General features: G+C 40.1%; 4 protein-coding genes across 8 annotated transcripts; 3 read left to right on the top strand and 1 right to left on the bottom strand.

Moving 5' to 3' along the window:
* Nucleotides 1–1191: 1191 nt before the first annotated feature.
* On the top strand, nucleotides 1192–7744 carry palb2 (partner and localizer of BRCA2). Of its 5 annotated transcripts, none has more exons than XM_057332857.1 (13): nucleotides 1192–1273; nucleotides 1354–1479; nucleotides 1864–1923; nucleotides 2049–2202; nucleotides 2447–3718; nucleotides 3804–5263; nucleotides 5354–5509; nucleotides 5609–5691; nucleotides 5887–6030; nucleotides 6126–6242; nucleotides 6825–6912; nucleotides 6980–7128; nucleotides 7215–7744. In XM_057332857.1, the coding sequence occupies exons 2-13, from the start codon at nucleotides 1441–1443 to the stop codon at nucleotides 7420–7422; spliced, it is 3930 nt and encodes a 1309-aa protein (XP_057188840.1). In that variant the 5' UTR covers nucleotides 1192–1273; nucleotides 1354–1440; the 3' UTR covers nucleotides 7423–7744. The 5 variants fall into 5 exon arrangements, with proteins under 5 accessions (XP_057188840.1, XP_057188841.1, XP_057188838.1 ...); XM_057332858.1 differs by having other exon boundaries at nucleotides 5869–6030; nucleotides 7004–7128; XM_057332855.1 differs by having other exon boundaries at nucleotides 5869–6030.
* A 63-nt stretch (nucleotides 7745–7807) lies between these two features.
* ndufab1a (NADH:ubiquinone oxidoreductase subunit AB1a) lies at nucleotides 7808–9507 on the top strand. Its single transcript, XM_057332860.1, has 4 exons — nucleotides 7808–8008; nucleotides 8579–8707; nucleotides 8818–8905; nucleotides 9215–9507. The coding sequence occupies exons 1-4, from the start codon at nucleotides 7850–7852 to the stop codon at nucleotides 9304–9306; spliced, it is 468 nt and encodes a 155-aa protein (XP_057188843.1). The 5' UTR covers nucleotides 7808–7849; the 3' UTR covers nucleotides 9307–9507.
* A 2478-nt stretch (nucleotides 9508–11985) lies between these two features.
* Nucleotides 11986–20169, top strand: si:ch211-14k19.8 (mucin-2). Its single transcript, XM_057332845.1, has 11 exons — nucleotides 11986–12206; nucleotides 12439–12765; nucleotides 13137–15338; nucleotides 15689–15759; nucleotides 15825–15883; nucleotides 16320–16471; nucleotides 16794–16953; nucleotides 17022–17213; nucleotides 17442–17663; nucleotides 18357–18513; nucleotides 18594–20169. The coding sequence occupies exons 1-11, from the start codon at nucleotides 12164–12166 to the stop codon at nucleotides 18666–18668; spliced, it is 3660 nt and encodes a 1219-aa protein (XP_057188828.1). The 5' UTR covers nucleotides 11986–12163; the 3' UTR covers nucleotides 18669–20169.
* A 2620-nt stretch (nucleotides 20170–22789) lies between these two features.
* On the bottom strand, nucleotides 22790–26161 carry cacng3a (calcium channel, voltage-dependent, gamma subunit 3a). The gene is made up of 4 exons (XM_057330872.1): nucleotides 25526–26161; nucleotides 24512–24595; nucleotides 24065–24205; nucleotides 22790–23517 (listed from the first exon to the last, which is right to left on the bottom strand). Exons 1-4 carry the CDS (start codon nucleotides 25800–25802, stop codon nucleotides 22790–22792), a joined length of 1230 nt encoding a protein of 409 aa, XP_057186855.1. The 5' UTR covers nucleotides 25803–26161.
* Nucleotides 26162–27185: the final 1024 nt, after the last annotated feature.

The following is a 27185-nucleotide window of genomic DNA, read 5'->3' as shown; positions in this document are numbered from 1 at the left end:
CAAATATTTTTCACACAAACAACATGCTGCGTTTAGTGAAACCTGAAGGCTCACTTCGTATTTATATTTAACATATTTAATCTATCCATCCATCTATCTATCCATCCAGCAGATTAGTTTGGCTTTCAGGTCTCCCTTTCAGCGTATTATTGTCTAACTTATGAGTATATTTATTAGAGTAGTCTTTGAACGTGGGCCTGTACCAAAAGCGTGTGACTCACATTTCGTCATCATACAGGAAATGTCAGAGAGCAATAGTTGACCTTTCCTGTGTAATCCCCTGGATTAACATATTGGGGAGACATCCATTCACTGCACAAGCACACTGTAATAACACTATCACCTCACTGGAAACATGGCTTTGGAGTTCCAATGGCCTCCTACATCCCACACGGAAATGTCACACAGTCCACCTTCCTTCCGGAGAACTTGTGTCCTCTCAGGGTTGGGCATCAACTGGCTCCCCTTCAGGGAATGAAATGAACATGCCGTAGGATATGGAATTTGAATTACAAGAGAAATTAGTAATTTCAAGAACATCAAGACCTAGGTCTACTAATGAGTTTAAATATAACGAGTTGAATACTCACCTATCAAACCAATATTTTGCCATGCTATAAAAGCATGTGTATGAGTAATGCTTCATATAGACTATCAGGTTTTTCTGTTCAATCTTTTGGCAAGTTATATCAAGACACTGTATATCAAAATTCCGTTTTCTTTCAAATTCGTAGTTTGTTTGGATGATTGCTGTTATGGTCAAAATAAATTGTTAAGCATATTGACAACTGCCAATTTTAACTAAATCATTCGTAAAAAAAGTTTTTTTTAACTATCTAGTGTTTATATTTTTTCACTAATAATTATATTATTTACACGTTGCACATTACAGTTGCAAAATGAAAGTAATTCGGTTGTTAAAATTTAAAATAACACACCAGATACAATCTGTGGCTCCTCTGCCATGTGCAAAGTGGCAGTAGACATTACCAAAAGAATTCCGAAGCATCGTTCACATACAGATACATTTATATTCTTCTGTACAGGATGTAATGTAATTTATATTGATTACATTAAATATGTCTATGACCTTAATATCACCACGTAACAAGACAAATTTGCTGTATCAGCGTCAGACCCCAAAGGATCAGACGATCTGTGATCGATCAATTCTGTCTGCAGTCGGAAGTCGCGGGAGAATTGAGTAGGAAAGGCTCTTGAGAGTCCGTAAACAAAACGAAAAATACACTTGGAGGCACCACTTCTCTTGAAGGTATGAATGTTTCAAGTAAATGAAACAAATGGTTGTTTGTTTTATTTGTATCTAACGTTAAATTAATTTGTGTTTGACAGTTGTTTACGGATGACGGCACTATTAATAATGTATGATACAGTATAAACCACTGTAAATATAAATCACAAAATACTTTACAGTACGAAATGGAGGAAGATATTCACCCTAACGATGACAAAGAAGCAGTAAGTTATACCTTTTTCTATCAGGATTTATTTAAAATTTGACAACTCATCCATGTTGTTTTGGACATGTTATTTTAACATGTAGAGGATTAACCTGCAGAGAAAACAACTTATAGACATGTAACGTTACCATGGTAAAATTATTTAAAGCACCCTTGAGTATCTGTGTCATGTAGATTACCCTTTGATATTATCACTGTGGTTTTACCTTCATAGTAATTATTTGTAGTATTTGAATGTATTCCAATTAAACCACCATTGTGGGTATTTTCTAGGTTAAAGTATGTTTATTAAGTACTGTGTGAGGCATTAAAATTCATCTTATTTGTGCATATCACACAGAACAGTGTCTGAATTATTTGTGATTAAATTAATATTTTACAGTTGAGAAGGAGACTGGAAGTACTGAAGCAGGAGTATGAGATGACAGCACGAAGATTGCAGGTAAACTTAATGTATTTGTGAATGTACAAGTACGCAGAAAACAATGATTTGTAATTGAACTATAATATCATATTATTCCATCATGTACAAAGCTGTTAATCATTGTTTGTATGCTTTTCTTTCAGAAGGCAGAACACCGGGATGCAGTTCGCAGACAGGGCAGCGTCTCTCACCAGAACAGATTTACACACAATGAATCATCATCACTATTCTGTACATCTTCCTCTGTGCTGGCTTCAGAACTTTCTGACAACCAAGATGCTCAACAGTTACGAACTAGTAAGTATTAAAGTCCAGCTTCATTCTAATATTCAAAAGTGGATTTCAAAAAGATTTACATGCTTTATCATTCACAATAACCATATTTCCTGTGTAAAAATTATATTTTTATGTTTCTCGAATACTTCTGGATACTGCAAATTGTCACTATTCAAAACTTTTAATTCTTCTATCCACAATAATATTAAGGTCTATTTAAACAGGATTAACAGGATATTAACAAAAATTATTCTTGTTGTTTCAGTTGAAAAAAGAAGCTCTGTGTTTTCCACCGTTGAGAAAATCCCTGCCATCCAATTTCAACTTGCCGAGATTGCGTCCGCATGCCCTGCAAGCATGCGAAGCCCCACCCACCGTCTGCGTTCTAAGCGCAGCCGGCTGCGACTGCAGAACAAAGAGCGAGAGTCAGACACTGACTACAGCCAAGAGAAAGACCGTCTCGTGCCTGGAAAAAAAAGTGGTAGCACGGAGGAAAAGGCTAAACTGAAAAGAGAAAGTGATATTGAGATGTTGCCATGTAAGGTGGAGAAGAACCAGGACTTGCCAAAAAAGGGAAAAACAGATGATACGATTGCAAAGAAAACACGGAAGCTAAAAATGATTGAAAAAACTGAAGTGAACTGTGAATCTGCAAACAAGCCACTGGTTTTAACTGACGAGAATAATATGGCCTTTCAAACTCTTAACATTTGCCAGAAACAGTTGCCTCCTGTCGGTCGTTCTAAAGAGAAGTTACAGTCAAGAACAGCTGCGTATTTGGACCCCATCCAATCCTCATCTTTACCTCCATCATCTGATTCAGACAAATCAGACCGGATGCTTCCACCAGATTCAAATAAAGATATTAAACACTCTTCAGTTATGTCTGGAGCTCTAGACTCTTGTACGCTGGTCGAAGGTTTAACTTTTCCTGTGGAATATTATATTAGAACAACACGTCGCATGGCTGCATCTCAAAGTTCTGTCAATCTCGAGGCTGTCATTCAGAGCCAGCTCACTGGGGGGTGGGGCAGACGCAAGCCCAGCCAATCGCAAATGCGTGGTAGAGGTCACGTGAGCTCAGAACTTCCAGAATCAGTACGCAGGTCAACCAACCAGGCCGGATGTCGAGGGAAAGGTCAGAGGAGAAGAGGGCGTCGTAGAACGACTGTAGTTAGGAGTCCTTGTTCCAACGCTGCTTCAGATTGTACAATGTCACTTCCTGCAAGTGATTCACAATTGGACAGTTCGGTTGTTATAGACTTAAAATCCACCCCTCAATCTACAGCTCAGTCAGAATTGGAGGAAAGGCCACATGGGGATTCTCAGCCAATCCCGTCATCTGTGCCTACAGCAAATTTGAATCCAAGTAAAGAGGAAGAGGTCACACAAGATTTTAAGCACCTACCAGATTCTCAGCTTTACTTTGAGTCAAAGCTCCACCCAGATTCAAATTTGTATCCTATATTCAGGAGGGGGTGTGGCCTCCAAACTGGAGGATACTCATCTCAGCCTCAGACATGTATGAGTAAAGATGGTAAGATTTCATATCAAAGCAAATTATTTTCACCTCTATGATTATTGTTTGAAAACATGTTTGTGAATGTGTTTTGCATTTTTAGATCAATCACCTCTCCTGCCATCATTATCTTCACTCATTCAAACTCTACAAGACACCAAAAATGGACTGCTGGCATCTGTTGACATCCAGGATTTCCACTTACCAGATGAGGATTTTGGTCAACTGAAGTTGGAGAAACTGCGTATGTCCTCTTCACTCGTGGAACCCTTTGTCTATCGTGTATACAACGCACGACGGAGCAACAGGTGCCAGACAGCACGGGGCAGAAAGGGTAACTCTGAAGTACTCGGTGGAGAACTATTTACTCCAGAACCTCCAACTAGCTTTGCCCTTGAAGATAGTTTACCTCTGTGTCAGTCAGACCCTGTTGACCAATCACAGATTGAGACACAAAACACTGACCAATCGGAAAAACACGCTGACCATGTAAACAAACCAAACAGCAGATCCTCAGATCGGATAGACAGTGGAAAGGAACAAACCGGCACAATAGTCAAAACAGAGAAGACGGCAAATGACGAACACACGGTAAAGACACAAACCTCAGGAAACGAAAATGTGCTTAAAGTAGATCCTGAAGTAGAATCGCGAATACACAAGCAAACGGATTCTCCCACCCTCTCTGAAAACAGCCCGTTGTGTCCAGCGTTACTAGATTTTAGTCCTTCATTGACCTCACACACCCAGAGAGGTCAAGACCCTTCCCTGCCATCTTTGGGATTGACCCCACATTTTCTAAGTCCAGGTTCACCCACAGATCTTCAACGTCATCTCCTCTCTCCTGCTGACAGCCGTAGGTCTCCCACTTCAAACACGCCTACAGGTTTTGTGTCTCCAGATTTAGTCGCATGCAAAACATTTGGAAAAGTCAAAGCCAACACCTCTATGAAAAGTTCGGATCCAACCAAAGTAGAGGGAGATACTGAGACACAGAATCAAAGTGAAGTCAGTCAAGAAATTATTATGGGAGCTCAAAATAATGCAAACCACAGTGCAACAGGACACGAGAACTCAGTCGTGCCAGAAACTGAAATGCAGGCTTTATGCATTATGGAAAGTGAACAGAAATGCAGTTTTGATACAGGAAACAATCCAGAATGTAGAAGTAAAATGAATTGCACATCTGAGATCGAAGTTCAACCTCACAATCTTTCTGAATCTGCAGCTCAACACAACCCTGACATCCAGAAAACCCAGAGCAGTCCAAAAGCAGAGGTTCAGACCTGTAAACACACTGACCTCAAGACTGAAACTCACAAAGATATGGTTATGAATCAGTCTCGGCGTGTAGATGCATCTGGCTGTGCAGGTCACGATGAGGCGATCTCATTTGATACCTCCACCAATCAGCAAACGGAAGACAAGATGCTGTGCACCACTAACGCGGATGAAGCAAAGGAACATGGAACTGATTTGTCCAATTCATCCCCTGTACCTTCTACAACCCTTCCCAAGGCAGGACATCGTTCCTCGTTGCTTCGGGAGACGCACACTTTCAAGGTACAGAAAATTTAATATATTTATGAACATAATTTATACAATTTATCAGCTTCATAATTAAAGGATACATACATTTGTTCTCTTTGTTAGGCCCTGGAGGGTGGATGCGTGTTGGATTTGTGTTTCGTACGATGGATGGCGGAGGACTTGTGCATATGTGTGGTGGGAGAATGGAGTGTGTGCCTTTGGACTCAAAAGAAGGGAGTTCAGCCTTGGAGTCTTATACACACCTGGACATTTGCACAGGTGAATCAAACAGTTGCATTTAACAGCATATATGCAAAAGTTTAAAAGTATATAAAAAGCGCTGTCTCTAAATTGACTCTTCTGTGCTTGTTTTTGTAGACTGTCATGTCCTTGCAAGCGATTCCAGACTCTTCAGGTTTGCTTTGTGTAACATTGGGTGACTTAAAAATCACAGAAGCAAGGTAATGAAATATACAATATAACAAAAATTCTTATTTATCTTAATTTTATACTACTAATGGAACTTAACGAGTGCTATAAAATCATATAACCATAAGCAGTTGTTTACACTGTAGTCTGAAACCATTTAAAATGCCTAAAGATATACAGTTAAAACACATTTTCTGTGTTTATAACAGAGTTCTTTGTTGTCCAAGTATGGATGGGCCGTTCACTCAGAATGTTCTGTGCAAAGATGCACTACAAGCAGTGGTGGGCGTGTCTGACTGTCGACTTGTGTGTTGCACCACCCCTGGAGATCAGCAGAAAGTCACTGTCATAACGTTAACCAAGGAGGGAAGGTAACCAGTCTGTCTGTCGATAGATATGTATAGAAGTTTATAAAGGATAGAAAAATGAACTGTATATATTTTCTTACACATCTTTTTCATTTCAGGTTAGTGAAAACTCTTCTCCTGGTCTCAGCGAAGCAGAACATTCGGACACTGGCAGCCGTAGAAGGGGAAAAAGATGCTCTGATTGGTTGGACAGAATGTAAAACCCTCCTCATATGGTGAGGATCGGATTAAAGGAGTAGTTCACCTTCAAATTGGAAATTCCGTCATCATTTACTCACCCTCTTGTCATTTCAAACCTGTATGACTTTCTTTCCGCAGTTCACAAAAGAAGATATTTTGAAGAATGTTGTTAATGTTGCATTGGTTACAATAGAAGTGAATGGGGGGGCTGTGCTGTTCTGTCACCAACAATTTTTCAGAATATCTTCTTTCGTGTTCTGCTGAAGAAATAAAGTCACACAGGTTTGAAATGACAAGAGGGCGTGTAAATGATGACTGAATTTTCATTTCGAAGGTGAACAAACTCCTTTAAGTAATGCATTTACTTTTGAAAATTCACAGTATTTTATATACTTTTATTCTGCATCTCTTTAAGCAGAGATTGCATTGCAAAAAAGTGAATTACATTTAGTTACTAAATACATTTTATACTTGAAATACTTTATACCTCTTTAACTTTATACCTCTGAAAGTAATGCCCTTTCTATAAGTTATTTGAATCCGATACATTTTTATGCCTGCAGCAATTGAACCAAATATGTTTTTCTTTATATAAATCTCAACTTTTTGTTTTTCAGGAGTATGAAATCAGGCCATCTGCTTCAGACTATATACCTGGAAAAGACTTTACCAATGACAAACTGCATGAGGGGATACTCATACAGAGTAAGTATTGCCTTTGCGCAATTCTAGGTATGTGTTATTGTATAACCGTATGTTTCCTTTTCTGTAGGGTGTGCTTTGTTTATTACTTCAGAATACTGGGAATGTATGTGAGGAAAAGAGTAACACAACTCTTTTTGCTCTGATTGCTACGAATCCCCTCACTGGCAAACACATCACACTGACTTCCATCAGCAACCCCGCTCAACACATACAACAGTAAGACATCAGATGTTCTGTGAAATGATTCATGTGAAATCCATTGTTAGCATTTTGTTGATTTAATAAACGTCTCTCTCTCTTAGGTTGATAGATGGTGATGTCTTTGGATCTGGGCTTGTTGGCGTTTTCCAGTCTGGTCACATTGCTGTTTGGGATCTCAGAGGAAGGGTGGCGAAAGTTGTTGGGGTGCTTGATGAGTTGTGCCGACTGGCTCGGTGGGCGGGGCCAGACACACTGCTGACTGGCTATCTGAATGGGGATGTTAGTGTGTTTCAATACAACACTGTATAAATAAGCATTAAATGATGTGCATTAACATACTTTGTTTTGTCACGATGTTCCCAATTCAATTATATTGGTAAATTGTTGTTCAGTCATAACATTGTTTCAATTGAAAAATATTTGAGATACAGATATTGCATTTCTAACACCTCAGTTTACTGGCACAGTCCCACACAAACTCTTTGTTGTTGTTGATTGTTACATGTGAATATCACATATTTACAGAACTGGTTTGGATATGACGTTTAAATTTTACAAAATAAATGTATTTCTGTGAAAGTGGTTTAAGCACTTATAATTGTATTAAATGCTGAGAGAAAAAGATAGTAAATTAACCGTGACAATGTTAAATTATGTGAGAACTTTTATTTTGTACGAGCGAGTTGCGCATGCGTGTCAGTCCCGTCCCGTGCATTGTGGGAGCGGAGTGTGAAACATGGCGGCGTGCATCATTGCCCGGTGTGTCCGATCACTGAACTATCGTTCATTGTATATTAACCGTTTAAATACTGCCGTTACATTAACAGCAACACCGTTCTCTCACGGACGAGCATTTTCACATCTGAGTAACGGGCACAAGTCTTCACTAGCGCAGGTAAGTGAGAGGAAATGACTGATGACATCCAATGACCTACCAGTGTCTTTACTTCTCACGACTATCACGACTTTACTCATTAGCAAAGAACCTTATTTCACAAGAGTGACTTTATTTCAGTTTCTGTTTTACACAAACAGAATAAATTTGAATTATATTACCAACCTTACAGTGCAATCCGAGTGACGTGTTGACATTATGTTTAGTAACTGCCCTGCTGAACCCTTTCTAATGGTTACCATTATGAACCATCAGCTGTTTAACATTAAAACCATTACAAAAGCCCGTTATGTAGTGTCTTTTAGGCATTATTTCAGGAGGATTTAATGGTTCTATTGATTCCCGTTTGTCAGATAGCATCTTACATAGATTCCATTAAAACCAATACAATTCCCATTATAGCCATTAAATCCATTTTAATTTCTTTGATGGATTGAGTAGTTCCCTCAAGGTATATCTTCTCTCCTTTTTTAGTTGACACATAAAAAATACAATTGCATACACACACATGCATATGCACATCGTATAGTGTTTAATTGTTTTAATGTGTCCTGTATCTTTTTTTTGTAGATCTCTGGCAGTTTGCCTCAAGTCTGTCAGTGGAGGCAGTACGGTGATTTGCCTCCCTTAACACTAGAAACGATTCGTGACCGTGTCCTCTATGTCCTGAAGCTTTATGACAAGATCAACCCTGACAAGGTAGATACTCCATCAATCCAGTATTTTTAGTCCTCAATATTTTGTACTTGTACGCGGTAGTACTAGGTAGACACAATGTTCAATGAGCTTTGTTTCATTTTATTTTACAGCTTCAGGCTACTTCTCACTTCATGAAGGATTTGGGACTGGACAGTTTAGACCAGGTGGAAATCATCATGGCCATGGAAGATGAATTTGGTTTGTACCTATATAAAATGTAGTTTCTTATGATTTATAATTTCACAGATGTGTCTTTTTTCTTGTACAAACAACAATTGACCGTGTGACAGTAATACCCAAGATTATTCACTTCAGCTGTAATTTGTCAATATTATATCCTTACTGATGGGGTTATAAATAAATAAAAATTGCTCTGTTTTGGAAAAAAATCTAATACACCATTATACACAAAAAATGTGTAGCCTATAGAATAGATGTTTGCACAAAACAGTATTCTTTAACAACCAAGACTTGCGAGTATTTATGCAATTGATACCATGTGCTCAGGTTTTGAGATTCCTGATGCAGAAGCAGAGAAGTTGATGACACCCCAAGAGATCGTTCAGTACATCGCAGACAAGAAGGATGTCTATGAATAAGCATAAATATTCACTGTAAGTTTGGTGACAATCCAAATGTCCAAAACCCAAATGAAAATATATTATGCTGAACGTGAACATCGTTCTTTCATCCACATTTAAGAAACCTGTCAAATGTCAAAGATCATGAATGTTTGTCACAAACTGTTTATGTTTATGCCTTTTTTGTATTTAGATAAATGTTTAAATCTTTGTTAGAAATTTTGATTTGGGCTGTTTTTTTTCTGTTCTACATGCACAAGTTCCTCATTCATACAATAAGAGTGTGCAAATAATGTGAATAAATCATATGAAAACTACAGTAATAAAGAGTTCAAATCTCTTTTAAAGGGCTTAATTTATTTCAGTTTTTAAGAACCACAATGCATTAGGAAACATCAGCCACACTTAAATGGCATTTTACTGCATCTGCCAGGATATAGCACCACCTACTGGAAATACTAGCCAGGCTTTTAGCTGAGCTTTTTCCAGAGTTGGTGCCAAAACATTTTTTGTCCAGTACCCCCTAAAGTTAACACTTATAAAGCTAGTAAAATCTCCCACTACAAATTTTCACACGCCATAGATCAACAATTATTGTCATGTGGCTGAAGTTAATGATACTTCTACATTCCCTTGTAATAGATTTAAAAATTCCACATAAATATATTCCTTAAATGCCAAGTGCACATTTTGGTATATATTTAATGGTTTTATGCATTAATCTAAATCTTTGTATTTTAATAAAAGGAAAATGTACATTTTATTTTTTTGTTATTCCAAACATGAATAACTTTCTACTGCAGAACATAAAAGAAACTAAATTAATTCCAATTGACTACCATTGTATGTACACAAAAATGTATTAGTCATATGCAGGTTTTGAACGACATGATGACTATTATTTTTAATTGAACTATCCCTTTAACATTTATACCAATATGTACTGTAGACTATGAAAAATTTGATGTCAAATAACAGATGAATTGTTAAAACAAACAAGAGACATTGACGAAATCTGTGAACTAAAATCTTGGTCGATGTTTTAAGTTTACCAGAAGTTAGATTTACCCGCAGATCTTGGCTTTCTCTAATGGACTTCAGTAAGCCTGGGTTTCCCTTTTGGTGTCATAAATCCCTGTCCCTCCCTCTGTGTTTATGTGTGTGTTAGTATGTCAGTGGATGTCTCTGAATCTACCTCTCACTGTGATGATGAGAAGCCAGGGCGGGACGCTGCAGGCATTTCCTCTTCAGTCTTTGAGCGTTGGGGCATTTATGTGCATATGAACATGTAAATACCCTCATTATTTTAAGGACTTTATATACAGGGTATTAACCCAGGCTTCAAACCCCAACCTCAGCAGTCTAGGTACACTTCCACTGTGTAGATAATGATTCCTGAGTGCTGCATGTTAATCTGTTTTCTAGTTAAAATTGGGAGCACAAGCTTGTCAGGGAGCACAAACAAACACTGTTTTCTTTCTTGAACATGTTTACTTGTAATCATCTAAATGAGGGCATGCCATACCCTACTGTACTATGAATTCTAATGGTTTCCAGGACTATTAAACATTATAAAATTCCCTGCGGAAAAAAAAAACAATAGAAACCATTAAAGATGTAATGGTTTTGATGGTTTTAAAGGGATTTGTATTGGTTTTAATGGAAGCTGTAATGGTGTCTACTGGTATGAATTCTATTGGTGGGTTAAGTCCTACTGGAATAATGCCCAAAACACATAACAAAAAGGAATTTTGTAATGGTTTTACCGGAAAAAGCTACTGGGTTGTAATGCTATTCTAATGGAAACCTTTAGAATATCTTTGATGTTTTCTGAGTCTGTTGGGTTTCTATTGTATTTTTCAGTAGGGTTATTTTATGTAGTGTGTTTTGGGCCTTATTCCAGTAGGATTTATACTGGTTCCCATCTGCCACATAGCATCCCACCAATAGAACCCAACACATTTCCAGCCAAGACCCACAAAGGTCATTTTTGTTTCCATTAAAACCAGTACAATTCTCATTATAACCATTAAATCTGTACAGTTTCTGTGAAGGTTTGTGTTCCTTGCTGAAAACTAAAGAAACCCAATAAAAACCATCACAGAAATTCGAATGGTTTCCATTAAAAAAACCCGTACAATCCATTAGCTTTTTCCATTAAAACCATCACAAAATTCCTTTTTGTATAGTGTGCTTTGGGCATTATTCCAGTAGGATTTGACATCCCACCAATAGAAGCCACCACATACCAGTAGAACCATTACAGTTTCCATTTAATCCCTTTAAAACCATTGTAACTTCTTTAATGGTTTCTATTGTTTTTTTCCAGCAGAGTTCAGCTGCACTTGTAAGTATAACGGTAACATTTTATCATATAAACAAACCCTATTAACTTAAAAGAAAGGTTTTGTATTTTTAAAAAAGTAATAAAATTAAAAGCTATATGCCTACATTTTCCCAGGATGTCCCCATGAGGGTTCTGTTAGATTTACCCTAATACTATAACTTCAGTACACATACATATACAACCTGGCTAATTAAACTAATCGCAAAACCCCCTCTGTCCCGTTAACAGCTTCCGTTCCGTGTTTTTCCTCTTAAGAGATGCCTAATCGCATTCATATGTTGACCTTGCTGTCTACACCCCAGTGAGCGCGCACGCTCACGCGCGTTTCATTTACCAAGCCTGTAGTCAGCTCGTCAACAGGGATGAACTTCACTCTTCTTCTAAACTGCTAAAATAGTCGGTTAATAGTCGTGGCGGACTTTTTGACCAGCGTGAGATCAAAATACACTTTATTTTAGTAGTGTTAAATATTCTTTATGGAATTAACCGTGAGGACGGATTCTTTCCTGGGATGTTTCGTCTTGCAACATGCGTCGTTTTGTGTTTCTTTTTCTATTTATTTTCTCGCCAGGTAAGACTGTTACTACAGTAAAATTATAATGAAGTTCTATGGCACCATGGTATAAGATAGGCTAGAAGAAATGACTAAACTAACATTTGAATTCGACGTTTTGTCATTTTGTTTAGTTTTGCAACATGGGGATGTTACCAGTTTTATATGAGTTAGATAATAGGCTTTCCTTATAGAAAAAAACGCAGCTAAAACATTAGATTTACTGAGTGATTTTGATGTTTCTCTGCAGGTAATGCGCTGTTAAAGATCATAGAGTGTGGAGGTAAAGTCAATGTTTGTCGGGACAAGAGCGGCTCTATCCGGTACCCTTCACATCCAGATCGCTCTGTATTTAAACAAAGTACGGATAACAGCTCTTGCACTTGGATGATTGATTCTTGTGTTAATCAGACAGTTTGGATAGAGGTCATTTCTCTTGGCAATGGTTCTCTTGGGATTAAATTTGGAAACGAGGTTGAACAGACCTACGAAAGAGATGAGCGCGCGCTCTTCTCCGGGTCTGGAAGAACCATCGTTCAATGGAGGACTGTCGAAACTTCAGGTGCATTATATCTGAGTAAGTGTATTGACTTCAGTCACTTAAAAAACAACATAGTTAAACTATTGTAAAGAGATCTTAACATTTTTATATATGTGATTCCAGAATATTTAGGACATTACTTCAGTACTACAATATTTACATCCATGTATACTACAATTTACTACAGTTTACTATCGTAAATACTACGGGAGGAATAAGTTAAATATTATATAATCATGTACATATGTAGTCAGGGTTCATCAAGTAAACATTTCTATTTAGATGAAAGTTATAATGGAAAGTGTGAAGGGTAGCCTATTTCCTTTAGTGTTGGAATTCTGTGTCTTGAATAATCTAGCAATTCCTGTTTCCAGTCATTTGTCTATTTGCGTGTGTGTGTTTCACAGGATGGAATACGTCAGACACCAGTCATGATCCCGCTTTGATTCCTTACACACATTCTGATGCCAACCCGGTATCTCCCTCTCCGAGCGGCTCAAACGGGGTAACCTATACCCCAGACATTCCACAGAGAACACACATTCCCAAAACAAACACTCCCAGAGGTGAGAGTGTACAGCAGAGCCGAGGCGTGTCTGACCTGGCCGATAAGAGCAGACCTCTCTTTCCGCAGGAAAACACGAACAATGAGCAGGAAACAGCTGGAAAATGGATCTCTGACCTCTCCCTCGTTGGCACAAATTCTTATTCTGATACACACAGCGGGACAGACTCAAACTCTGCCTCTAACACCTATGAACCTTTTATAGCCCGGTCTTCCGCTGTTGTCCACTCATCGTCGCTGCCTTTACGCACTACACTCAAACAGTCAAGTGATGTTAAAACAAGCACACCGTCACGTCTGGACACAAATACTGTGACACAACATACAGAAGGTTCACGGCGCATGGACACAGAAATTCTGTCGAATACACTTGGAGCCAAGCGAGGTGATCCAATGTTTCCAACAGACAGCTTTCTTTCGGTCATTCCACATGTTGGACACACAAATCTGTTCAATACAAAACCAAAACAAGAATTTCCCACCACCAAAGCTGAAGCAACCACATCGATGCATCCTCATAAAATTGTGCTTCCATTTTCAGAAAGTATTGGAACGAGTCAATTTGATTCGGAGGCTCCAGCGATCACACGTGAAAACCGACCTATAAGATCAGAGACGGACCGAACAGATCGCCTTCCGGCGATTTCTCATCCAAATGTCAATATTACTCATTCATATACAGCAATATACAATGATTCAATAACTGTTAGCACCACGCCTGTGCTTTCAAAGTTTCCAGATGTCAATCAAAGCAACCCGTTGGTGTTCCTTAAAAGCAACACCACCAACCACTCAGAGTCTCTTGATTCTACAAGTAGAATGACCGAACCTCAGATGAACGTTTCCTTCCTTTCTACAACTGAGAATAAGCCGTTAACCTTAAGCTCAACCCAAAGCTTGTTTTCTACAAAGCACCCGTTACAAAGATCACAAACCGTGCAGCCTTTAACGTCTTCTAAAGAGTCAACCGTCCACACTTCACACACCATCCAAAGTCATGACGATACAAGTACCCAACAAACCAGCTCGGCATCCGCATCCATCTCTGAAACCGAAATCTCCGACTTAACATCACACAATAATGAAAGCAGCATCTCCTTCACATCACCTACATCTCCAGAAATGACCCTTGCTGGTTCTAGTACGCCAGAGGGGGACACAAAACCACTTCCATATGAAAGCGCTTGTCGCAACCTCACGTGCACCCCGTCTACAGTCCAACAAGATGAAGGAAGACTGAGGAATGAGGAAAGCACAACCCCTCCATCAATCCCTTCATCAGGTTCTGTCAGTCCTCGGATGAATCCTAACGTGACCTCTGACCTCACTGTTGAACACATCACTACGGTGAGATCTGAGAGCCGCACAGATTTAAAGGAACTTGATATTTCCCCCTCACAGGTCCGGAATACCAACACTCGCACAAATTCTCCGCAAACTCTTTCAAATACACCAAGTATCTCTGTTTACACATCCACCCCTCAGTATTGGTCTCCTTCGCCTTTGGAAAACACACAGACTAATGTTGACTTTTCTGTTATGACCCACACAAACAGTCCAACTCAGAGAAGTCTGACAACAAATTTCAAGACGACACATGGCAGTGACGTTCATACTGGATCGATAGAAAATACGAGAAGCATCACTACTCGCACTACAGCGTCCACACTGAGCCCATCATCTGTTGACATCACATCTACACAAACCTCCGCGCTCAGTACGCCTGTTAGCATAACCACTTCAAGTGCTGTTTATCCTCAAACACTAACTACGAAACAGTCCAAGATGATTCCGCATCCTACGTCCACAGAAAATCCTTCAGTCCAAATCCATTCACATTTTCCAGTGACACAGCCCAGCACCATCCTACCTCCAAAACATACGACCAAGGGCGTTCATGTTACTCGGACCAATGAACACGCAATATCTACACACGCAGTCACTCAGACATCTCTGATCCAGTCTACTCCATCCACCTCTGACAGAAAGTGGACGCACGGAAGGCGTTATTTCATAGTGGAAGACCAGCCGGCGATCATCAAGGGTGAGTAACATATGATTGTTTACTATCATGACGCATGCTGGTGTCCCTATCAGGCATTTTAATAAGCTTGAAGGGATAGTTCCCCCCCACAAAAAAATTGGTCAACCAGCTTTCACCATCTAGACCAGAACCTAACCGGCCTAGAGCGGCATGAAAATTCACGCTGTTCTAAACTAGCTTTAGCTAAGCGCAGTTTGGAAAAACTGAGATGATTCATGATTCTGCTAAATTAGATAATTAACTTACGTCAGACTTCCAATTTAGACTGATTCACACTTTTCCACACAGCAGATGACCATTTTTAAAATTGGATCACATTTTTTTCCATTAAAAATCTGCTGTTTTTCCAGAGGAGACATTTCAAGTGCTCTTACAAATCACCTTGGAAGAAAACTTTCACGCTAGCGTGAGGCTGCTTGAGGTAAAATCTTTGCCTTTTACTTTATACATTATCAGTAGTTGTTATAATTATATTCAATCCTACAGATGGAACCATTTCTGCAGAGAGTCCCTGGGTACCAGAGTCAACATTTCACCTGGCGCAAGTAAATATATTTGTTACAAGCTGCTTAAATACATAAATCAAAGCCATTAAATGTGTAACAGATATGGTAGATTGAACATAACTTGCTTTTTGTTGTTACGGAAAAAGTTAAACAGTATTTAAGACGTTTAATGTACAAAGTAATTGCATGACTTTTTCTGACTGTATAACATGGGTTTTCCAACCTCAAGTTTGTAAATTCCCAGGAATTCTCAAAAGACTCGCAGGGACTTCATGACATTGTGTTTGAAATATTATCAATGTTAAGTTATACTAAATAAAAATTGTAGCATTATTATAAATATATTACTCTGAAAATATACCACTTCGAGTTTATGCAAGTCATTATTAAAAGGGATTTAGCTGAAAAAAACTTCTGGTCTAAAAATGTGTGGTTTCGGTTTTATTTTGTACATTTTTATTTGTTTGGTCACCAGTGGTCCAGTCCTGCAAACGGTGGTCAAGTTCCAGACAGTAAAGGCAGTCCCCTGGTTGGGGAGGGCGGAGTCTCTGTTACAGGAGGCGGGATTAAATCCATTGCCAAGGCTATTTGTGGGTGGAGTTAGAGTGAAAAACATTACAGTGGGAAGTGAGTGACATTGAGATGTTAAACAAATTACAAATCTTATGTCGTTGCACAACATTAGCGGCTTGCTGTCGAGTACCACAGACGTTATTTTTAACATATCCATCATTGTGTATTAATGCACAGGAAAGCATGTTTACAAAAAAAATAAAAATAAATGTATAAACATACAATCGAAATATAATAAATATTAGATTTAAAATAACTAAATGAAATAATGTCTCTTTAACTAATTATATCTGTCTTGGATAACATTCATTTGTATGTCAACATATCATGCCACATAATCATAATCCATACTGAAACTTTGTCGTCTTTCTTTTAGGTTTGCAGACCGATGTTTGTGATTGGCTGTTTGAATGCCCATCTGGCTTTCAGTGTCTCTTTCCAAAGATCAATGCCAGCTGCACATCTGTGTGCCACTTTGACTACTGTAAACATCAGGGCATCTGTGTGCATCGCCCCGATCAGCAGCCTCTCTGCCAGTAAGTTACATTTACATATCACATACGTATGTGTTTCTCTATATGTTTAATGAATGCACATTTTGAAGGTGTCCCGTCGGAGAGGATTATTGGTTCATGGGTCAGCGCTGTGACCTCCGGATGACCCGGCCCCGCTTGGTGGGCGTGTGCTTTGGGGTGCTGATCGCCGTGGCAGCAGTCATGGCCCTCCTGTCCTATCTTGCAGTGCGGCGTTTTAAAAGCATGCTTATGCAGGCCAAAGTGGAACAAACACGCAGCAGGTATCATGCACACAGAGTCAAAACAATCTCTGTCTAAACACACACCCATGCAGTCATTTATGAGCTTGTAGCTCTGATTGTGTTAATGGAAATAGTTTGCCGGCCAATCAAAACAAACCATGGGTTTGGATAGCGCTATTCAAAGAGACAAAGCGTCCTGTGTGCTGAATAAGACCACATAAACACTTTGATTCATTTTCATTCATTCTTTTACGCGTGTGTGTTCAGTTATCGCCGATTTAATCATTTCGACGAGCTTTCGGCTCGGTTTTGGGGAAGGTCCTGGCCGGGCTCGGAAGATTCTTTGGATAACCCTGCCTTCACCCGTTCTGATGAAATATTACACCTAAGAGCCCTTGATCGTACCTGCTGTTACCATGACGACACGCTTTCTGTTGTCTCCACATACCATGGAAGTGGAACACACCTCAACACTATATATCCTCACAGGTACTATAAGAGTATTTGTATGCTACCACGGGTAAATAAAATGCATGTATGTTTTATTGGTTTGTGTAATATTTTATGGATGCATAATATATCAGAATCATCTCTTAAAATTTTATAAGATAATCTGAAAATAAAAATGTAAAGACTGTTAAAAAAATGCATTTCTTCTGAATGCTGTTATATGTTTTGATGCTAAATTTAATTGAAAGTTTATTAAATTCTAAACCAGAGCTTGTTTTCTGTTTTATTACAGCTTTATTGATATTTTAAATTAGCTTTTATTTGTATGTTTTCGTGTTAATTTTAGTTTAATGTGCTACATTTATTTTAATTTTATTTGTTTTCATTTTAATCAAGTTGTCATTTTTCCAGTTAATAGTTTTAGTGCCTCAACTGAAACTTAAAATTTAGTTTTTCAAGTAATATTTAGGTCAATATTTTAATTGATTTCATTTTTAAATTATTTTAATAGTTTTAGTAAACTATAATAATCTTGCTTTATTGTAGGTAAAAAAAACATATTTTTTAATGAATCCTATCATATCAGTTCTTTCCCGAAACAACATTTTAGTTAAAATTGCTTTTAATTGAAGTCTTTAAGGATGAATTAGTTCTCTGTGTTATGAAATCACAGTATAATTATTATTAAGTTTACTTTTATAAACTTATCTTTCTGTATATCTGGTTGTACAGTTCTCAGTATGGCTGGGATCTCAGCAACTGCAGTTTAGCAGACGGTGTGGTGGATTCCGGGAAGGCTAGCGACCTGTCAGTCTGTAGCTGGCCGATTGAGCCGATTCAGTGGACACCGTTTCCATTATTACAGCAGCTCGATAGAAATACCACAGCTGTAAGTGGAACACAAACACACACATACATATATATTGATGTAATTGCAGGTAACGACAAAGAACTGTTGTTTATGTCCAGGGGAAAGTATCTCGTCCTCGCTCTTACTGTGAAGGCATGGAGCTGGTGGATTTGGAGAGGAGTTGGACATCCTAATGGAGACTCTAAAAATGGCCCTGCAATACGCTCTTGCCAATCATCATGTGTTTGGGGGATTTTGGGGTGGATTTGCCATATTGACAATTCATGAAGAGACACTGTCAAAAAATCTCATTTAATGATAAAATACTTTTATTGGGATCTGCTCTCAGCGTCCTAGGACAATGCTGCACAATGCTCATGGAGTTGGATAACTGGAATATCTGCGTAATGGTCAGTCATCATAACTGTATTTTTTCTGCTGGTTGTTGGTAATACCACACACACTAACAACAAAAGGACATCGTGGGCAGCTGTAAGGCAAAAAAAAGTAAGAGTCCCATGATTTTAAAATAATTCATGCTTGATTACTGTTGCCATTTGCTTAGAGCAGTCACAAATAAAATATGGTGATTGTTCTAAAAGAGATAATACTTTGTTTTTCATAATAAAAGACCTAAATCTAAACCTTTTTTTGCTGGACAAAGTGTGATTTTAGAACAAACACGGTTCTGTATTATCTGTCAGGTAATCAGGATATTTGAAGAGTTTGGTTCCAAAATGAGATACCTCTGTTTTTAAAAAAATTCAAAAATCATGTTTTTATTATGTTAACATGTTTTTACTGTGAGTTATTATGTCTTAAATCAAAACAAACCAACTGCAGTTTAATTGATATTAATTGGAATGCACAATAAAAAAACATGATTTTTGAAAAATAAAAACATTTGGACAAACTCTTCATTTTATGGCATGCTTTCAATGAACGAGACTGCCAACACAAAGCTTCATGATCTGTATAGGAAATAGTGACCCAGACACTGGAGAGTCACTAATGTCACTATCATGTTCTGTTCTCATTGTGTCCAAAATCAATCCACTTAACCCCAGGCTTGCTCCCGGGAAGTCAGTTTTATCAATGAACGCATCAGCTCTGAGTAAAATTGCCTGCTAAATGGTAAATTATAAAAACATATCAGTGCTTATTAAGTGTGAATTTAAATGGCTATACTCAATTTATTACTTCAGTTGTTACACAATAAGAACGACAATAAGTCAGGAATATACTGTTCATTTTTAAATCACACCATTACATCAAGATAGACTGTATACTGTCAACCACAAAAAGGTAATACACATTTATTAATGTGTGCATCGTACATTTGGTTTTCTGGCATACTGATGAAATATCAAAATATAAATTCCTGATTTTATTATCCATATGGATTTTTAAATGAAAGATGAATACAGTTTTCTTTTTTTGTGGTCCTCGTGTGTTATCTATTGACTAAGAACTTATAAGCATTCACTTCTGCATCTAGATAATAGCAGAAGGCACAGTAAACAGCACCAGTGTCAATCCACTTCATTTAGTCCATTAATAATATTTAATAAATGAAAAAATTGCATTATGTTGCATATTCATATAGCAGCAGAGACTTTAAGCATTTTTTTGTTTTTATACTGGAGTAGTTCTCCTTGTTGCAGTGCCATACGAGGCCTCCTTCACAGCGCTTTGTGTGTGTCACGGTCCCACCGTCTTGTTTATGAAATTCTAGTCGTGTGGTGGGATCGGGACAGAGTTCTTGGGTTTTATGTGGGAAGACCATGAGATGTTTATGCCTCTCATGTGTTTTTCCAGTGTCTCGTCTCTGTTCCCGCCATCTCGTTTCCTCGTAATCTTTCCCTGAGTGTTTAATGTCTCACACCTGCCCCATGTCGTTATCCCTCGTTTGTGTTTCCTATAAATACCCTCTTGTTTCTTTGTCTTGTGCTCGTGCATTGTATGTGTTTGGTGCCTGTACTGTGTGTTTCTGTATCGTGGTCTTGCCCGTGTTCCTGTTCCTGTTTCTGTTCGTGTTTTGTGAGTTTTGTGAGTTTTGTGCCTTTTATGATTTAAGACGTTTGGTCGTGTCTTTGAGTTTAGTTATTTGTCTTGTTTTCGTTTTGCCCCCTCGTGGGAAGTCTTTTGTTTTATATATATATTTCTGAGTTCCGTTTTCCCCATTGTGGGTGTTTTGTTTCTGTTTTGTCGTATTATTTAATAAATATATCTGTTAACCCCTTCACTGCCTGCCTGCTATTGGGTTCTTCTGCCATATCCTGACAGAATGCACGAGCCCTCACAGAACCCAGCGGGCAGGAATATGGACGGCACGGCGTCGTCCTCGCGGGCCGCCCAAGCCCACTTGCTGCTGGGGTTCCGTCAGGGGAGTTACGGGAACCGGGAGTTCGCCGGGGCATTCTCGACGGTGGCGAGGGCGTCTGAGTTTGGCGAGGCAGAGTTGAAGGCGATCTTCAACTGCTGCCTCACTCAGCGCCTCGCCCCGTCGGAGAAGAGGCTGCTGGCTCCCCTTGGGTTCGCGGACATGGTGAGGTTCGTGGCCAACCGGGACGGTCCCGAGGGTGAGGTTCCACTCGGAGCCCTCGCCCCACGGTCGACTACTCCGGAGGGCCTCGTCCTGGCTGCCGCTGCCCGGGGGGACTCAGTACCCTTCGGCTGGAGCTCCACGGTCCCCGGTTCTCCTGGCGGCGCCTGTGGCGAGTGGGGGAGGTGTGACCCGGGGATGACGTCTGCGGTCTCCTCCGATGCGGAACTCCCTCCGGTCCCCACGGATTCGCCAAGATCGGCTATGGATCCGGTGGTGCGGAGAAGGAGGGAGAGCGCAGCGGCGCAGCGGCAATAGGGCGTCCACTTGTGTTGCCACCGTGCTTGTGTCCAGTCCTGGTCTAGCGTCTTGTGTCGCATGTCCGTGTCTGTGTCCAGTCTCCAGCCGGGTCACGTCGGTTCAGCGTCATCCAGCCGGCGTCCAGCCGGCGTCCAGCCGTGATCCAGTGCCGCCAGATCGTCCAGTGGTCCATCCGGCTACCAGCCATGTCCAGCCGGCCTTCCAGCCGGCGTCAAGCCATGTCCAGCCGGCCTTCCAGCCGGCGTCAAGCCATGTCCAGCCGGCCTTCCAGCCGGCGTCAAGCCATGTCCAGCCGGCCTTCCAGCCGGCGTCAAGCCCTGTCCAGCCGGCCTTCCAGCCGGCGTCAAGCCATGTCCAGCCGGCCTTCCAGCCGGCGTCAAGCCTGTCCAGCCGGCCTTCCAGCCGGCGTCAAGCCTGTCCAGCCGGCCTTCCAGCCGGCGTCAAGCCTGTCCAGCCGGCCTTCCAGCCGGCGTCAAGCCCTGTCCAGCCGGCCTTCCAGCCGGCGTCAAGCCCTGTCCAGCCGGCCTTCCAGCCGGTCAGTCCCGCCAGCCGGCCCTGGGAAACTCCCAGGGTCAAAGACTGTTCCCCCCAGGACTTTCCTAAGTCCCCCAGGACTCCGCGCCCTCGAGCGCAGCCGGGGATGACTTTCTTCCCCCAACCTTTTGGTTTGCCCCCTTGAACTCTTGTTTTGCCCCACCCCCCCCTCCATGTTTGTTATTTTTTTAGTCACCCCAATCCTTAGTCTTGTTGTCTGTCTGCCCCTTGTCTTGTTCACCATGTTTGTCTGGTTTTTGTCTTTGGTCCAGTCTGTCAGGTCTTGTTAGTCACCCCTTTGCCCCCTCCTGTCTGCAACACCCGGAGCCCCCTTCCATCATTTTAACCGGCGGGGGGCCTCTTGTCCACCCGGCCCCATCCGATCTCGTTTATGAAATTCTAGTCGTGTGGTGGGATCGGGACAGAGTTCTTGGGTTTTATGTGGGAAGACCATGAGATGTTTATGCCTCTCATGTGTTTTTCCAGTGTCTCGTCTCTGTTCCCGCCATCTCGTTTCCTCGTAATCTTTCCCTGAGTGTTTAATGTCTCACACCTGCCCCATGTCGTTATCCCTCGTTTGTGTTTCCTATAAATACCCTCTTGTTTCTTTGTCTTGTGCTCGTGCATTGTATGTGTTTGGTGCCTGTACTGTGTGTTTCTGTATCGTGGTCTTGCCCGTGTTCCTGTTCCTGTTTCTGTTCGTGTTTTGTGAGTTTTGTGCCTTTTATGATTTAAGACGTTTGGTCGTGTCTTTGAGTTTAGTTATTTGTCTTGTTTTCGTTTTGCCCCCTCGTGGGAAGTCTTTTGTTTTATATATATATTTCTGAGTTCCGTTTTCCCCATTGTGGGTGTTTTGTTTCTGTTTTGTCGTATTATTTAATAAATATATCTGTTAACCCCTTCACTGCCTGCCTGCTATTGGGTTCTTCTGCCATATCCTGACAGTGTGTGCGCGATATTATTCCCGACCATCTGTGCGCGGACCGCGGTTTTACTGTGATTTGCCGAGCCTTGTTTATAATTCTGTGACAGTGTTACTCCGTTTTCTGACTTGGCTGAATTTGGTCCGTGTGCATTTGAAAACCCAAACCCCTTTTCGGAACTCAAAGAGTTTTGTATTGGAATTCCTGCTTCTGATTTCGCAGAGCTTTGCGCGGAAAAAATATGAGGCTTCACAAAAGTATTGTTGGCGATGACAGAGTTATGGAAATGCGCAAACCCGCGACTGCTATTAATTAAGCTGTGGTCTAGCGCTTGGGTCACTGTTGGTGGTAGCCCGCGTCCCAGCGCGTACAGTCCGAGGTCGTTCCCGTGGCGAGCAGGAGAAGGCTCGCGCGATCGGGAGTCAGATGAGCGATTTTGACCCTGTCTCCAGCGGTAACGAGACCTGTAGCTGGTACTGCGCCGAGGCTGCAAGGGGTGTGTGCTGGGATGGAGAGAGCGACGTGAACGCGCTCTCAGCACGCGGTGCGTATCGATGAACAGGTGCACGGTGAGGACGCCAACTGTCTCCGCTATGATGAAGGAAAGCGCGCCGCAGTAGAAGCTCCAGCCGTACCAGTGACTGCGCTTGGAATCGCTCTGGTTGGGGTCGCCAGCGTTGGACGAAATGTACACGATAATGACAATTATGTTACTTAGACCTAGAAACAAAAACACATATATTGTTCTATGAATGCAAATAAATGTAGTTAATGCGTGTTTGTGACACAAACGGCAACAGAAACACAACTCGCATCACCTCGCTCATTGCGTTGGCATAAGAATAGTAGGCTACATATATTTGGTTACAACGCCACCTACTGGTTAAAAGTATAAAACTGAAAACACTAATTTTCCCGATTTTTTAAATCGTACCTGGGAGTGGTTAGATAAAGCCAATCTGAGTAACATTTTATTTTATAAATAACAGCAGGTTGCGATTTTTTGGGGGGGACTTCCATTTAAAAAATCTAAATTTTCCCGTAAGACATCAAAACAAAGCATTGGCTGTGATTTATAATTTAATAATACGCCTAGTTTTTAATAGTAAAATCCTTTTTTCACTTTCGATTCGACTACCCCTAATGTGGGTCAAACCACTGACAACGCGTGTGAGCACGAGCTCGCTCAAGGCTGTGCAGGATTCACTGAAAGAATACATTTGATTTATATATGGTGTTAAAAACGCGTGTAAGTGTGTGTACGAACCAGCTGAGACGAAAAAGATGCCCGCGCTCAGGATGACGTTGTGTCGGCCCTTGTAGAATTCACTAGCAGCTACACAAACTCCACCAATGAACAGCAGTCCAACACTCAAGATAGGGAAAAGACTAGAGGCGCGCACAGCACCTGTTAAACGCACCCACACTCAGGTTTACAAATCTATCTAAATGAGGACATTCCACAGAATTCAAACAGCTTCTTGTATACACTAACCCAACCCTAAAAGAAAACTTTCTGCATTTACTTTAACCTGTTTTTATAGTGTTTTTACAAATACAGATTACATAGGCGTGTTCCTCCAGTATATGTCTTTAAAATATATATTTTCCCACAATTTGGACAAGTATAGTGTGTAGTAAAGTGTGTGCTATGATGGCAATGTGAATGTTTGTGTATGCCTTGGTATAATGTTAGATATCTATAGATACTTACGCAATAGATATTCAGCAGCATCTTGTTCATAATCGGCATCCTCTGGGAAATGATCAATGTTCTTACAACCCCCTTTGAATACGCCTGTAGGACACACACAGACATCCAGAAACGTCCCCAGTCACACACACGGTCAGTTAATGACCAATGCCATTTTCCACATGGTTGGACTAATGCTATCAAATCATAATTAACAATATCAATATACTCCCATTTAATTACGCATTCTCAATACACACGGACTACTTTTCAATTTGGATTGAAGCTGGGTTATATCTTTAAGATATGACTATTTGTTTCTCTCTGCATGGCATTAAGTGATTCAGTAGTTATTACAGGCCATATGCACAATTTCTGTATATTCGCATCTATTTTTATTCGTTGTAATTTGACTTGAGCTGTATAACCTTTTACTCTGTAAAAATCTTTATTGTGTATATAAACACGTTATTTTTATTCTGTACGCATTTCTATTTCCACTTCTGGAAATTTCATTTAATTGGCTGTGTGCTTGTACTCTGCACAATGACAATAAAGTTGAATCTAACCTAAAGGTCTCAAAACAAAACACAAGGATCTCTTTATTTTTATTATGATGCAGATTACATTGCTGCATGCTCATATGTGTGCGTAAAGTTGCCGCGTAAAGTAAACGTATCTGTTCTATGCTGTCATATGTGCGCAAAGTTGCCGCGTAAAGTAAACGTACCTGTTCTATCTGTGGATGTGTTTCCTTAGAGTACATAGTCGGGAGAGTGTTTGTGAAAACCCTCTATCATGTCTGTTTGTCTTCTAATAACCTAAAATCTTTGTTGTTCTTGTACATTTCAACGCGTAACGTGAACGCGACACGTTCCATTCAATTTATCGACGTTGAACTATAGGTCAGAGAGTATGAGAGGTGGGTCGAAACTACAGAACTATTTCACAAGTAAAAATAAATAAATCCATAAATACTTATTATTTGCCACGGATATTTGACTACTTTAGTCATTTCATACACACATTCGTTACCTTCCATGCAGCACTGTCGCCAAAGTCCTGAATGCGTGAGCACCTCTTCATTCTTTCGGTTCGTGTCATTGTCACTCGCGCTCTTAGTCCTGCAAACCCCACGCGAGTATAACCAGTAGTCCGTACCCACGGCGATGGTCATCAGACTGAAGGCTGCGAAAGCCCCGGCCGTGGTGACGAGCATTTGCGCTCCACGGTTACACACCTTCATCCTTCGCTCGAGAGCAGGGTGTGTGTCATTCGTGAACACCAGTAACGAAAAGAAGTTTATCCACATGAAGATTCATTGATGTTTTTTCAGCTTTCACCTAAAAATGACCATAAAATCAATAGATTTTTCCCGTGAGGTTTTGGCACGGGTCCCTCGTGCCGTGCGCTCCAGACTTTTACGCGCAAAGTTGAACGAGTTTCCTCAAGATAGATAACTGGGGTTAATTCCATCTATTCAAGCTGCATTCAAATCAATCCTTATTCAAATGCTCCAGTTCTTCAATAACTTACCTGACACATCAAAACTTGTCTTGCTTTGTCCAGGTCCAAGAAAACCTTCCTTCAAAAGTCATTGTGATGATAAAAGTTCCTCTCCGTGGTTCTTTAGTTAAAACCAGTTCGTCCATGACTGGTCGCTGTGCACCCAGTGGCACGTCCAGACCTCTTTTGGTTGTGTCTTTTGTTAGACCTCTGACATCTGTGGCTATAAAGCACCGCCTCTTTTTTTGCGCTCGATAGTAGACAGGACACAGAATGTCCATGTTACCAAGTTACGCAATGCAACAGAATAGCTATAAATATATATATACATAAAATAACAAGGAGAGCTTTTTGACATTTTTTGTTTCGTCGTCAAAAACCTTAAAAAAGTTTTTAGAGCAACACTTTAGCGTTAAAGTGGACTACCTGACAATCAATTATAGCAACTAATGGTATTTTTGGTATTTGTACTTTTATTTTATACATTTTATTTGATGAAAACATGTGGAAAAAAAACAATAGTAAAGAGCTATACCAATAGTTAAAAAAAGTAAACATTTTAATAATAAATAACTTTTTACATTTATACATTTGGTCAACGCTCTTTTCCAAAGTGACATAAGGGGATAGTTCACCTAAAAGTAAAAATGATGTCATCATTTTTCACCCTCATTCTATTTAAAACCTGTTTATGACTCTTCCTTCTGTGCAACACAAAAGAAGATATTTTGGGAAATGTCTCAGTGGGTTTGTGTCCGTACAATGGAAGTCAATGGGGCACAATGATGTTTGGTTACCAACGTGCTTTTCAACTCTTCTTTTGTGTTCTGCAGGAAAATTGAAACGTGATCATGAATGCCAACTGTGGCCACATGTTCTGCAGTGGCTGGTTTTTATAACATTCTCATTTGAAGACAAGTGCCCTGTGTATTTCCATTACTTTACAACAGTATCCCCATGTCCCCATCACACTTTTAAGTATTTTTTAGAAGAAAAAAATATATAAATGAAGAGTTTGGTTCCAAAATGAGATAACTCCATTTTTAAAAATGTTCAAAAATTCAGTTTTTTATTGTGCATTTAAATCGATATCAATCAAACTGCAGTTGGTTTGATTGGATTTAAGCCATAATAACAAAGAATAGTTATCTCATTTTGGAAACAAACTCTTCAAATTGTCATCTTAATA

Source organism: Triplophysa rosa, linkage group LG4, assembly GCF_024868665.1.
Source record: "Triplophysa rosa linkage group LG4, Trosa_1v2, whole genome shotgun sequence".
Classification (NCBI taxonomy): domain Eukaryota; kingdom Metazoa; phylum Chordata; class Actinopteri; order Cypriniformes; family Nemacheilidae; genus Triplophysa; species Triplophysa rosa.
This window is presented reverse-complemented; position numbering and strand designations above follow the sequence as displayed.